Source organism: Alligator mississippiensis, chromosome 3 (assembly GCF_030867095.1).
Source record: "Alligator mississippiensis isolate rAllMis1 chromosome 3, rAllMis1, whole genome shotgun sequence".
NCBI lineage: Eukaryota > Metazoa > Chordata > Crocodylia > Alligatoridae > Alligator > Alligator mississippiensis.
In genome coordinates, this window is record NC_081826.1 from 40,280,319 (window position 1) to 40,293,312 (window position 12,994).

The 12,994-nt window shown below is 40.0% G+C and overlaps 1 protein-coding gene across 4 annotated transcripts in view; it reads left to right on the forward strand.

The window, feature by feature from the left end:
* Positions 1-12,994, forward strand: part of STK3 (serine/threonine kinase 3) — a 305,616-nt gene that overhangs the window by 232,009 nt on the left and 60,613 nt on the right. Inside the window, exon 11 of one of the 4 annotated variants that reach the window (XM_059723847.1) lies at positions 1,206-1,361. The exons of the other annotated variants lie outside the window; for them this stretch is intronic. Coding sequence (XP_059579830.1) covers positions 1,206-1,304 — 99 coding nt within the window. The 3' untranslated portion in view covers positions 1,305-1,361. Of the gene's footprint in view, positions 1-1,205; positions 1,362-12,994 lie in introns of those variants that run through there. 4 annotated transcript variants of the gene reach the window in all.

The following is a 12,994-nucleotide window of genomic DNA, read 5'->3' on the forward strand; positions in this document are numbered from 1 at the left end:
GATGGTGAAGTCGAACAGTTATAAACTACTGCAAGACTGTTTCAGGCTAGACATAAGGAAGAATTTCTTCACTGTCTGAGCCCCCAGGGTCTGGAATAGCTTGCCATCGGAGGTGGTTCAAGCACCTACATTGAACACTTTCGAGAGAAAATTGGATGCTTATCTTACTGGGATCCTATGACCCCAGCTGACTTCCAGTCCTTCGGGCCGGGGGTTGGACTTGATGATCTTCCGAGGTCCCTTCTAGCCCTAATGTCTGTGAAATCTGTGAAATATACTGTATTTAAAGAAAAATAAAACCACTTCCACATTGCTTGCAGAATTTTCACTTCAGTGTGAGGATGGAAGAAAGAAAAAAAAAATTTTTGGCAGTTATTAGTTATGTCACTTTCACTAATGATAAACTCTCAAGTATCGAGAGTAATAAAAGGATCTGAATAGAAAAGAACAGAACCTCTGCCACATTCATCCTCCTATCCCTCACTCAAGCAATCTTCCACCTCACTTGATGTTTCTGGCTTCCATCTCCTTCCATGTACTTTTCTCTCATAATCTCTTATTTCTCCTCAAGCATTCCTTGACCCCTCAGGAATGTCCTGTTTCCAAAGATGTGCTACTACCACTGTCCCTTAAAAGATAGAAACCATTTCCATCCTGGTCATAAGGTTCTCATACTAAAATAGTTGGCCTGAGCAGCATCCCATGTGGCCCAGATAGGAATAATCTCATATGGGTTCAAGAAGTTTTGTGACTACTTTGCATATCCATAATACATGAGGGATTTATTTTGCAGTACATGATTTCCTCTATTTCCAGCAATAATTCATTATGCAGTCTTCCATATGTATGTGTTTGAAGTTTCTTTTCTTAATACAAATGCATTGGATATGTCAAACATGAAAGAACACGTGCACAATTTAGGTAAGTAGGTGAAGAGAGAGAGAGGGTATATAGAAAAAACTATCAGGGATAAATATTTGGAGCTTGGTTGTCATTTGGTTGTGTCATTAGGCTCAGCCCAGAACAAGCTGTGGTATGGTAAGGTGCAGTGCCTCAGAAACCTTGGAAAACACTGTCCCTCAGGATGCCTCTAGACATGATTCTTCCAATTGTAATCCTTTTACACTGAATAGGGAGGGAGGAGGTAATCCATTGCTGCTCTTTTATATATGGTACAGCATGTTCCTTCCTTTCCATTCATTCAGCTCTGCAGTCTGTGGTGTATGGGTGATGGATGGAATCAGGGATGCGCTCATCCATGGAAGTTGCAGGCATTTACCTCTGCACCTTTCCTCACAAATTAAGCCATAATCTGGGCAAATTTGCTGCTGGTATGCAGGAGACATGGGAAACAAGAGGTATGCCTTCCTTTTTCCTTGCCATACTGAAATATCATGTTAGACAAAGCCACAGTCTAACACTTGCTTAGTAAAAGAGGTTGAATATATATTTTACATTTCAGTTCATTTTCTTGCAGTAAGGTTACTTTCAGTCAGGGCTGCACTTCATCCAACCAGTTTTCTTCAGATGGTCTGTTTAAAATGAATAAGTTCAATTACTGTATATACCAAAGTACTTTATAGCATGATACATTTTCTTACTAGGTCTTGCTTAAAATATATCCAGGTCAAAGTTACCTGAGGGATTAAAGTTAATTTATCTAAACTAAGCATGCCAAAAAAAAATTATCCAAATTACACACAGATCAAACTATATCTTTTCCACCTAAACTTTTATTTACTTTCACCTTTTGGTATAAAGAATACTGATTAGGAATTACATTGGAAAAAATGCCTCTTCTACTAATCCAGTCCAGGTGGTTTACTAATAATCAAATCAACTGATTTAAAACTTCTGTAATTATAGCACATCTGATAGGATTCTCAAATCTTGCATACAGACACAGATTTCCATTAGTTTGAATTTTTTTTTTTCCATTTGACATTCTGTATTAAAGCCACATACCCTTGCAGTTTTGAAGACTCTTGAAGGCTACAGGTGCGTTTCTAGGGGGCTTTTTTGGGTTTTTTTTGTTTGTTTGTTTGTTTGTTTTGTTTTTTTTACAAACCCCACTGCATGCTAGTCTGGTAATTACGTAGAATTAATGATCTGTAATTATTTGACAGAAATAATGCTTCCAAACTTGCCTGGCTTATCACTGTTGAAAGGGAAGCTAATCAAATACTAGTCTTAGTATTAATTAAAATATGTATGACCTTTCCTTACTTCAGGTGCAGTAAATATATTACATAAGTACCAAAATACTTTTCACTATCTGACACCATTTAACCTAAAAAGATTCAGGACAGTGGGAAATGGTGGGCTTATAAATATCAATTTGATTCCTGACCACCTACCATGTGATGGATGCTAATTTTATATGGACATTTTAAACATGCGTTTTTTTAAGATTTAAGGGATTAATTTCCATAAGCAATAACTAATGAAATGATTTTAATCGCAGATAGTAAGCAGCAACACAAAGGTCATGATCAACATCTCATCAACTGACAATGATCTTTTCTATACACGTTTTCTTCTCTCTAGATATCAAGAAGAGCACCATTTGTTATTTAGGTCCTACACATCCCACTCTAAGACTATTCAGTTGCTTAACTTCTTTAAAAATTGTTTGGGCTGAAATTTCCCATGCAAGGTGTCTGAATCTTTTGTGGAAAGATTTAGACAAAGTTTTTCAACTATTTCTGAGAATGAGATCAGAAAAAATATGTTGTTTTGCCTCTGCTTAGCAATTCTCAGGATTTTTTCTTTGAAAAGCTTAAGTGTCCACCTGACGTGGAGTAGGGACTTGAAGTAAAGAAGGGGCCTTGGCTTTTGTATGTCAAGAATATGCCATTTGCTGTTCCAGTTAACATCTGTGCAATTTTTGCCAAGTTATGAGCTTTTTAAAAACCTCAGTTTGCTTAATAAAGATTTTAGAGTAGTAACTAAAATCTTATTTGCACTGAACCTGGTCCAGACTCGCAGCTTCTGGTGACGACCAGATTGCATAGTCGTCATCCTCAGAGGAGGAGTGAGCATATTTTAACCCAGAGGTTCAGGTTGAAGCTGGACTTTCTCTGTAATTGTTTCACCCAACTGCTTCTGTCTAACGTAGGGTCAGCCACAAGAATTGAAAGCGAGGATCCTCTCTTGTACTTTCACTGCCCCAATACCAAAGAGGAGGAAGCTATCCAACTTGGATGCAGAGGGAGCAAGAGGAGAAAAGAGATTAGATTAGGTAAAGGAGCCAAGTGAGATCTGGACTGCTGGTTGAGTAGGGATAGGAACTGTCCATAACTGGGAACCAGATATGCAGGGCATTGTTGGACAAAGAGGCAGAAACTGGGAGTTAGTGTGACAGGAAAATGTCAGATGAATGAAAATTTGGATGTATTGAGACTGAAAATGGTTAGTCAAAGAGATCAGAACAAGTGTCTGGAAGAGGGGGTTATTAATGGGAAGGGAGCAGTATAGGGAAGAAATAGATTGGAGGAGTTGGGATCGAATGTGTCAAGTGTGGGAGTGTATGGCAAAAATATCTTTGCTCACTGAAGTGCATGCTCCCCTTCAGAGTCTGAAATGGAAAATAAGGATGTGTTAAACCATGTCCTTCGTGTGTTTAAGGAGGGATGCTTTGAAGCACACCTTGCCTACCTGCTTCTACTCGCACGCAAAAATCCCTGAAATGCTTCAGTAAGTAGTTCTGGGATGCTCTCAGCAGCTGCTGTTAAGTACACTAGAGATTGATGTCAAGAGAGAATACAGGGGGCAACACCCAGGCCAGTTTCACTGTTGAATTTTCTGGTTTGGGTTGAATGGGCAGGCAGCATCCTCAAGTGCATCCCTTCTGGGGATATACTTACAACCCCCTAGATTTCCTAATCTTTCCATCTGCTGTTAAGAAGTATGTATGAAACCCATGAGCAGCTCATATATCTCATCCATTCTAGTGCTGGCCTATAGAGAGGATGACCAGCAACCATTTTTACCCATTATTGTATGTGCTGAAGTGGCAAAGATCTGTTCAGTGCATATATAAGTTCTAACTTTATTTATGATTCATGTTAGTACTAGTATGATGCCACATGATGGCATTTCAGTTTGCTTTTTAAAAAACTCTAAGGTTTCTGGGTGCTCTAATTGAGGCTGATGAACCAGACTTGTGGAAGGGCTGAGCATTCACAGTGACAACTAAAGTCCATGTGAAATATGTCCTGAACACATAATGTGTTATATAATACTTCATCCTTAAAAAAGGTGGATCTAAAGAGTCTTAAAATGGGTTCCCAATATTAGTTAACTTTTTGATGGTCTTTTGAACTCTGTGGTTTAGCCATCCCCCTTTGTAAAAATGGAAATATTAATGGCACCTCCTTACTTCATTGTGAAGTGGGCAGATGTTGTAGTGATAAGCGCTATAGAAAAGATTTTGAAGAAATTAATAGTTCTTACTTCAGAACAGAGTTTGCAGACAGTTCAGTAATCAGACAAAGAATCACAGGACATGTGCAGAGATTCAGTTTCTCATGGGAGAGTAGCTGCCCTCTCAGGAGAAACTATGAGTGTACAGATGTTCAAGATTTTTCTCCCAGAGCAAAACATGGGCACTTTGGGAGAAAATAACCTAGGAACAATCAGGGTTAAATTAGTCCTGGGAGAGTTTGTCATGGGATAGTGAATATCTGGACACATTCTTTTGTGGGGGGAGCCACAGCACAATCCTGTAGCATCATACGGTGCTTTGTCCATCCCCAACATTTCACAATCTCCACATTGTGCCATCCTGTCTCTAGGCAGACTGAGGAAATCTGAAGGACGTGCTGAGGTGTGTGTTTAGAGGGCCTCTGGATGCATAACACTGCAAGCACTCTGCTCCTCAGTGGTTCAGCATTTTAGTGTCTGATCAGGTGTCTCTTGGTAAGTTTTTCTACCAAGAAAACAAACCCAGGAAAAATCTCTCAGATTATTTGAACATGTAACACAGCCACATTCTGAACAAAGAAAAAAGCAAAAGATATAAAATAGCTGATCATTAAATGAGCACCTTGTTTTGTGCAGTTCAAGAGGATCGCATACAATTTATTCCTCTGGGGAAAAAATTGTATGCGATCACAGTGTTAGAAATAGTATTGCAATGCACAAGCACAAAAGGGAATGAAATAAGATGGCATAGCCAACCATCAATTTCAGGGATTCTACTCCTGTGCTATACAGGTATGAGTTCAGCCTGCTAGACTGAACGGTATTCTGTGAATAATGGAAATATTGAAGAAATAATAATTTTAATAAGTCTACTATATTGTGGATAGCTTTAATTACTTTTGATAGATGTGATGTGTAGCAAGTGTGCCTCCTAAGTATTTATTTAGTTGTGTCTGGATGCAGTCCTATACATGATTACTCAGGATCACCTCCACCAGGCTGCTTTCATCAGTAAGTGTTGCAGCCCTTCATGATTACCTTTTACTATTAATACTTTCAGTCTCTCTGCTGTTGAAATGAGTGCTTCTGATACCTTGTCAAGTTCTGTTCCCCATATGTCTAGCGGTGAACCTTAAAGACTCTGAGATGGAGCTTGGATGATGCTTTGCAAACCATGTGGCTTAAAAATCTCAGGTTTTCTTTCCTTTTTAAAAATATTTTCAGTATTTTCTTTAGGTTTTGCATGTTTTGGTGGGGAAATCCATTATTCCACACATGCAGAAATCTCATTTATATCTTGGGAGTTTAACCAAACATGTTGGTCAGAGCTTTGTTCACATGCAGCTTAGCTTGTTGCCAGCTGAAGGACACATTTCAATTGTTTGGATTATGAACAGCTCTGGCTCTGTTTCTACCAAACGATCCAGGCTTCTGGATCCTTGTGCGTGCCTATGCCAACTCCCATTTTAAAATCTACTATTTTATATCAGTCTGTCTTGAATACGTGTCTATATTTTGATTAAATGACACTGTGTACAACAGTTTTTTCAGTACCTTCATTATATTAAAGTATTCATTATACTAAATATTTTCATAATAAAATATGTTTGTAATGAGCAACTGGCATTGATATGAACTAGGAAACATAATGTGGGTGACTGAGTCGCAAAATAAATATGGTTGTGCAAAACAATATAAAACAGCACGTGATAAAAATTAGAGAACATGTAGCAAGCCTGATGGTGGTTACATGTCATGGAATGTAAATTGAGGGAGAAGGCAGCATAGTATAGAAACTTGAAATACCTCTAATAGTTAAGGTCTTAATAGAGTACATATATTTAAAAACTGCTCTTTTCCTTAAACATAATTTTGAATCTCATATTTTAAAAATAGAGTAATGCTACTGAGAAAAGGCCTAATAGTGCAGAACAAAGCCTCAGTAAAATTCATATTAATTTGCATGGCAGTATTGCCAGAGTGAAGTTTATAAGATGTGACTTTTTGTGGTTTGCAGCATAGGGAAAATAATGTTCTATTACGCATTCATGAGACATGCCTCAGCAACCCACAGAGTAAGAAATATATTTTTGAACAAAGGCTGAAAAAGAGGCCCATCTGTATTAGTGTTGAATGCCAAATTAAAATCAAGAATTTCCAGTAACATACTATTGACGACTTCAATTTAGTAAAAATAAATAGGGACTTCTAGACTGATGAAACATCTAAATTTAGAAGTTTCTCCTGTTGTGGGGTAGAGAATGGACATTGAATCTGGCATCACCGGTGAAAATGTCACAGAAAGGATACAGTGAGAAAGTATGTTGGTGAAATAGGAGCAGTCATGTACGTTTTATTTAAGGGAAAGGTAAGTGATTTGAAAGACGTGCAGTGGAGAGTTTGATAAGTTTTTGTTTCAGCTGTACACCATAATTACCAGACATGTACGTATATGTTTGATTCCCAAAGGGTGTGCTGTGACACACCAGTGTGCCGTGAGAGTGATGGAAGTGTGCCATGAGATCCCCTTGTGTGAGGAGGTCAATTTTAATTCTCCCACATCTGGTACCCTGTACCTGCTCCAAGTACTCCTGCAGTGCCTGTGGCTGCTTTGCTGAGGCTACCTAGGAATGGGGAAGGGCAGGGGAAGGTTGCTGCTGCTGCCTTCCCCTGCCCTTCTCCATCCCTAGGTAGCCCCTTTGCTGTTCCTCCTCCCTTGTTTCCAGTAGCACACTTCTCTGCAAGTGGGTGAGCAAAAAGCTGCACAGGCAGAGCCTCACTTTGCAGCCCAGCTCATCCCCTCCAGTTCTCCCACACTCCCAGGGCCAGCAGGAATGGCTGTGGGAATGGCTGCTGGCTTGTAAGACTCTGCAGGAGCAGCCTCAGCAGCAGGGGCTGTCCTTGTCCTTTGAGGTACAGACCAAGGGTTGGGATGGGACAGAAAGTGGAAAGAGGCGGCACAGCAGGGTGAGGTTCTGCCCCTGTCACCCTTACTTGACACCAGCTAGATCAGTGAGTCTCAGCTTTTTTGCCTCAAGACCTCCCTCCATATTTCTTCTGAAATTGATCTATCTCAGTGATTTTTCAATTGGGGTGTCACAAAATTCAGAAAAGTTATGGAGTTATTTTTAATAGTACCTCTTAGCACTTGTATGATTTCTTCTGGCAGGCGAATGGAGTATGTTATACTTTTTTGTGTGTGTGTGTGTGTGTGTGTGTGTGTGTTGGGGAGGGGGGGGCATACACCCCCCCCCCCGAAAAAATATATATATACACACCTGTCAAAGTAAGCAAAGTTATATGTATAACTTTTTGGGTGTAAGAGTAAAATGTGTTACCAATTTTAATCCAGTAAAGGAGTGTCTTCCCGGGCATAGGTGGCAGAAGGGGGGTGGGATGCGGGGGCTAACTGGGCTCAGCCCCCCCAAACACAGGGGGCAGCAGGTTTGGCCAGAAGGCAGCCTGGCTGCAGGCTGCTGCAGCATGGGGGAAGGGGTGCACACACTCGGATACCCTGCAGTGTGGAGCCAGGATTCCAGCCGGCCCAGCAGCCTTTCTTTATCTGGTCTTGCAGGGGGCGCAGATCGAGACCTCCACAGTGCAGTAGTCAGTGGGGTAGTGGCAGAGGCAAATCATTCACTCTGCCCCTGCCCTTGCCTCACTCCATGCTGCACTGTGGGGATTGTCCCACAAGCCGGCCCACCTGGAGCCCGATTTACCGTGAATGGGGCCCCGGCAGGGCTGGGTTGTGGGACAAGCAGAGCCCAATGGCTCCTCCAGAGGTGTGGTGGCATGGCACCAGGGAGTCAGGACACCCCCCTCCCCCCCACCCGATCTTTGCACATGGGAAGGGCGGGCTGCAGCTGCGAGCTGGGCTCTGCCTGCTCACTGCCTCACTGGTTGGAAAATGGTGCGGTGCAGTGTGAGTCCCGCCACTGAAGCAAGGCACATGGTGTTGCACCACACCACTTTCAAAGCAGCAGGAGTGAGGCATGGAGACACTGAGCAAGCAGAGCCCATCTCGCAGCTGCTGCCCACCCTTGCCCCATGCAAAGATCAGGGGGGCATGTGCACCCCTTCCCCCTTTGCCTTTCCTGTGCCCCGCTGTGTCATGCCTCTGGAGGAGACACTGGGCTCCAGTTGTCCCATGACCCGGCCCAGCCAGGGCCCCATTCACCATGAATGGGGCTTCAGCCGGGCTGGGTTGTAAGGCAATCAGAGCCTAACAGCTAATCCATGAGCATGGTGCGGGGAAGTCGGGGGGAGGGGGGAATGTGCCCCCAGCCCCACTCTCCACCGCTTCCCCTGCAGACTTTCCTGTGGGGGGGAGGAGGGGGTACACACACATGCACATACACACTGAGCCCCTCCCAAAAATTTTCTCCCTCCACCTATGTCCCAGGTATCAGGAATTTGGGAAATGCAGACATTCGTAGTATTTAATAATAATAAAGAATTTTAAAACATTTTGGAAGTTATCTTCACATTCTGTAATAGTGTGGTATGTTCTGGAGCCCAGCACCAAAATACAAGTATCTTGTATTAGTTTTGTTTTGTTTTGCTCACTTTGACAGGTTTGTATTTTTCAGTGCCTCCCCAAGTTGTCAGAGAGTTAGAGTTTTGTTATTGACAAAGGATGGTGGGAAGCGAAGTCTAGAAGGAGAAAACCTTAGGAGTAGCCAAAATGAGAAAAAGCTTAGACTGTGATAGTCCTCTGTATCACTGCAAATTGTTTTGCTTCTTTAAGAAAAGGGACTATGGAGATGAATATTTGATGCAATGAATGAACTTCTGGTGAAGTGGTCTTCTCTTATATCAGCATTTATTGCAAAAAGAAAAAAAAAGACCAAAGAATTGATCTTTTAAATGAAATGTTGAATACTAAAGTACGATAAAACAATATGAAATTAGAAAAATATGGAAAGCAAGACATTGTGTCATTAAGACTAGATATGGAAGGCATTTTGCCCTATGTATTGTGTAATCATACATGAACATGTTTAAATCAGTGTAAAACCCTGCTAACCTGTGGTATCTATGTAAAAAGCAAGGCGATAATGAATCTACTTTTTAGCACTGGTCATCACTGGAGATTTCATTAATCGTAGACCTCATAATGAAAAGTATACATGTAAGGAACTGGAGTCATTTAAAAATCATGATTTTATTCTTACCAAAACTTGACTGTTGTCCCTAATACTTCAGTGGATATCTGTTACAAATTACAATGCTTATAGCATCTGAATTTAAAATATTCAATTTCATGCAGTTTAACCATGATATCTAAAGGAAACTAGTGATCTGTTATCCGCAGGGTAAAATCTGTTGGGTTTTTTTTCCAATTCCCTTTGACTGCTTTTGTGCTTCAGTACAGACTTCAGACACTGAGTTAGATTCTTTAGAAGAAGAATTTTTAACATTGCTCTAAGATTTTATACTTCTTTCTTGCCTGTCTCTATAACATAAAACATACAAACTAAAAGCCTCATTCTGTTCTTTTTATTTTCTTTTCCTTTTTTCCTTTTTGATTATTTTCCAGTTACTATAAACTGTAAAAGCAGCAATGATGATAGCACCTGCTGATTGGAAGGTCTTGCATTTTTTGTGTGGCATTTTGCTCTCAAATGTGCTCTATATCACATTACACCGGATTTTACATTTTTCAGCCTTTGCAACATCCATCTTATGCCAGTTATGATCTTTTAATTGATTCTTCTATAGCTCTGATTTATTAGTTACCTTTTCTTCTCCTATCATGGTTATCTACATATAACTTACAGTCCAGTAGTTAGAATGTTTTGTTTGTCACTTAATTTGGGCAGCTTACTATGTAATTCTCCCTATTTTAGACTTTATATGGTACCTACCAACTCCAGGCTCTCAGCCTAAATTGACTTCCACATAGATCCATGCTTTTCTTTGCAAACCCAGGGCTTCAACTTTTGCTCCAGGAAACCACTTTCCACCAACAGATACTCTCCCCACTTGCCTGGCATACTCCCAGACTCCTGACCCAGTGAGCTTAGTTCTGCCTACTCTGTCACTTGTTACCGTAATTTTTTTTTTTTTTTTTTGGTTTTTTGCCTAGCTAGCAGTACTAGCTATGTAGGGCATGACTGTAAAATTATCAGGTAATGGTTAATTGTTAACCCAGATTTTTTTTTGGAATATGCAGTTTATTAATCTCTGTTTATACTGTAAGCTTTTAAAGTTGGGGGACTTTCCTTTTGTGTGTTTTCTGGTATTCTCTTGACTTCCGTAAACATATAAATTGAAGTTAGTAATTTACTGTATGAGGAAATCTGGAGAATCTCATTAGCAGCCTGTTCCTGACCTTAGATTTGTTTCTTTGGAAATACCAGGCACTTGATAGAGAGAATATTGCCACCCCTCTGTCCATAGCAAGTTAACTTAAAAGAGTCAGCCCTTGCATAAAAAATTTGGAAGATAATTGCATCTCATTGCATTGGGCAAGGTGGTTATGCAGGCCCTAGATATCCTTCAGAAGTTCCAAGGGACTGCATTTGAAAGTGTTTATGGACAGCATCACTGACTTCTACAGGCTGTGAGGATACTTGCCTGGGTTTTAGTTTGAGTTAAGCTTTTCACTTAGGTTTAAATTAACCCAAAACTCATAGGCAACCTTAAGTTACAAAATCATGCAAAGTGAACCCACTTTGCTGATAAGATTTGCCAAAAATTAAAGGCACAAAGGCACTGGAACAAGTGAATTCTTCAAATGACCTCTGCATCTTGCTACTCTTGGGATGTGCTGAACGGCATAGTTCATCAATGACCAGTCCCACCCCAGTGCCCCTCACCTCCCATCCAGCTGTCCCCCAGGCCTCAGTGTGTGGGCCAAGGGGTGCATGTATGGGGCATGGGGGGCCCCTAAGCAGCCCCTTGCTGGCTGGAACTCTGCCAGCCTGCCAGGGTAAAGCCACGGTTGTCCACATTTTTCTCCTTTAAAGGCGAATCCATTTTTAAAGCTTGTCGATTCATTTTTGAAATTTGTTCAGGACCCTTTCATGTATTCTTGTGACCCACTTCTAGATTGTAAGCCACAGGTTGAGAAACACTAGCTGTGGTTATTTTGGCACAGTAGTATTCTTATAAAACCATTACAATGGCTGTTGACATTTATGAGTTGGACCTTATTTCAGTATTTTATTTTCAATTAGCTTATGCCACTGATTTTTAATTTTAAAAGGTAACTCTTTAAATGAAAATATAATCTTAAAATAAGAGGGGGAAATGCCTTAATAGGTCTTATTTTCCACCCCCTAATATAGTGTGTTAGTTGAGTGCTTTTTCCAGCCTAGTGTAAAATCACTTAAGTAATGGGTCTTCCACCATTTCTCTTGGGAGACTGTCCCACAGTTTAATAGACCTTATTACTGGAAAATATTTTTTGATTTCAGCTGGAAATTTCCTTTTTGTTACACTTTTTTACATTATACCTAGTTATAGCTCCTTAGACAACCCCAAACAATCTCTCTTTCTCCTTGGAGATGTAACTTAGCAGAGTTATATGAATTTATGGGCATCTGTACATGTGCTTCAGGGTTGGGGGGTTCATTTTAATTAGAGTGGCTCTTGGGAGATTAATCGAGTTTGCTCTGACACATTCTAATTAAAGGCATCCCACATGTGTACAAACACCCTATGTTATTAAATCTTTCCTCAGTCAGGATCTATCTTTGAGAGTTTATTAAGAGAACAGCACTATATATATTTTTATTGCGCTGTATAAATCAGGATTAATCATTTTTGTTTCTCTTTTCTGAATTCTGTTAACTCTTCTGTATCTTTCTGCTTTATAAGCACAGAGAATTAAATGGAATCTAAGAATTATCAGTCCTGTATAAATCTGGAGCTGTTCACTACCCTTTTGGTATGTGAGTTGATGCCTGTTCACACAAGCTAAATTTTTCAAAAGACACTAGTGACTGAATGCCTTTCGGTATCCAATTTGAGACACAGAAAGATTTTCATAGTGGGAATACTTGGTACTTTTTAAAACTAAATAGTTTTAATCAGATTCTACATGCCCTAAATTTTGGACTTAGAAATTATACACCCAGAATCACTAGTAACTTTTGAAAATCTTGGTCATAGAGTTTAATTTTCAACAGGTATAGTAGACACAACATTGAATTGCAAAGGTAGAGATATCCAGGGCATAAAAAAATCTGGGTTTCAGATTATTTTTCCTCTGCTATATTTGCAAATATGCTTACAGAAATGAGTTTGCTAAGTTATCCATCAACAATTCCCCTTGGATCATAATTGGGTTGCTGCAACTGACTGTCTTTTAGAAAAATTCTTCAGGCATTTTTCAAGCTCGGTAACAGAAATTTTCTTTGGACTCTGCTTTTAATGCATATTAACAAGGGACTTTATTCCAGTGTAACCAGGTATGTTTATAACTCATTAGATTTAATTGATCAAATTCAGTAAATATAGCCTTTCTATAGATAGCCTCTTATGTTTCAAAGGAAATTAGAACATTTTAACCTATTTTATTGAACACAAATTAATTCCAAAGGGAAGTAAATGCTGAATTAGA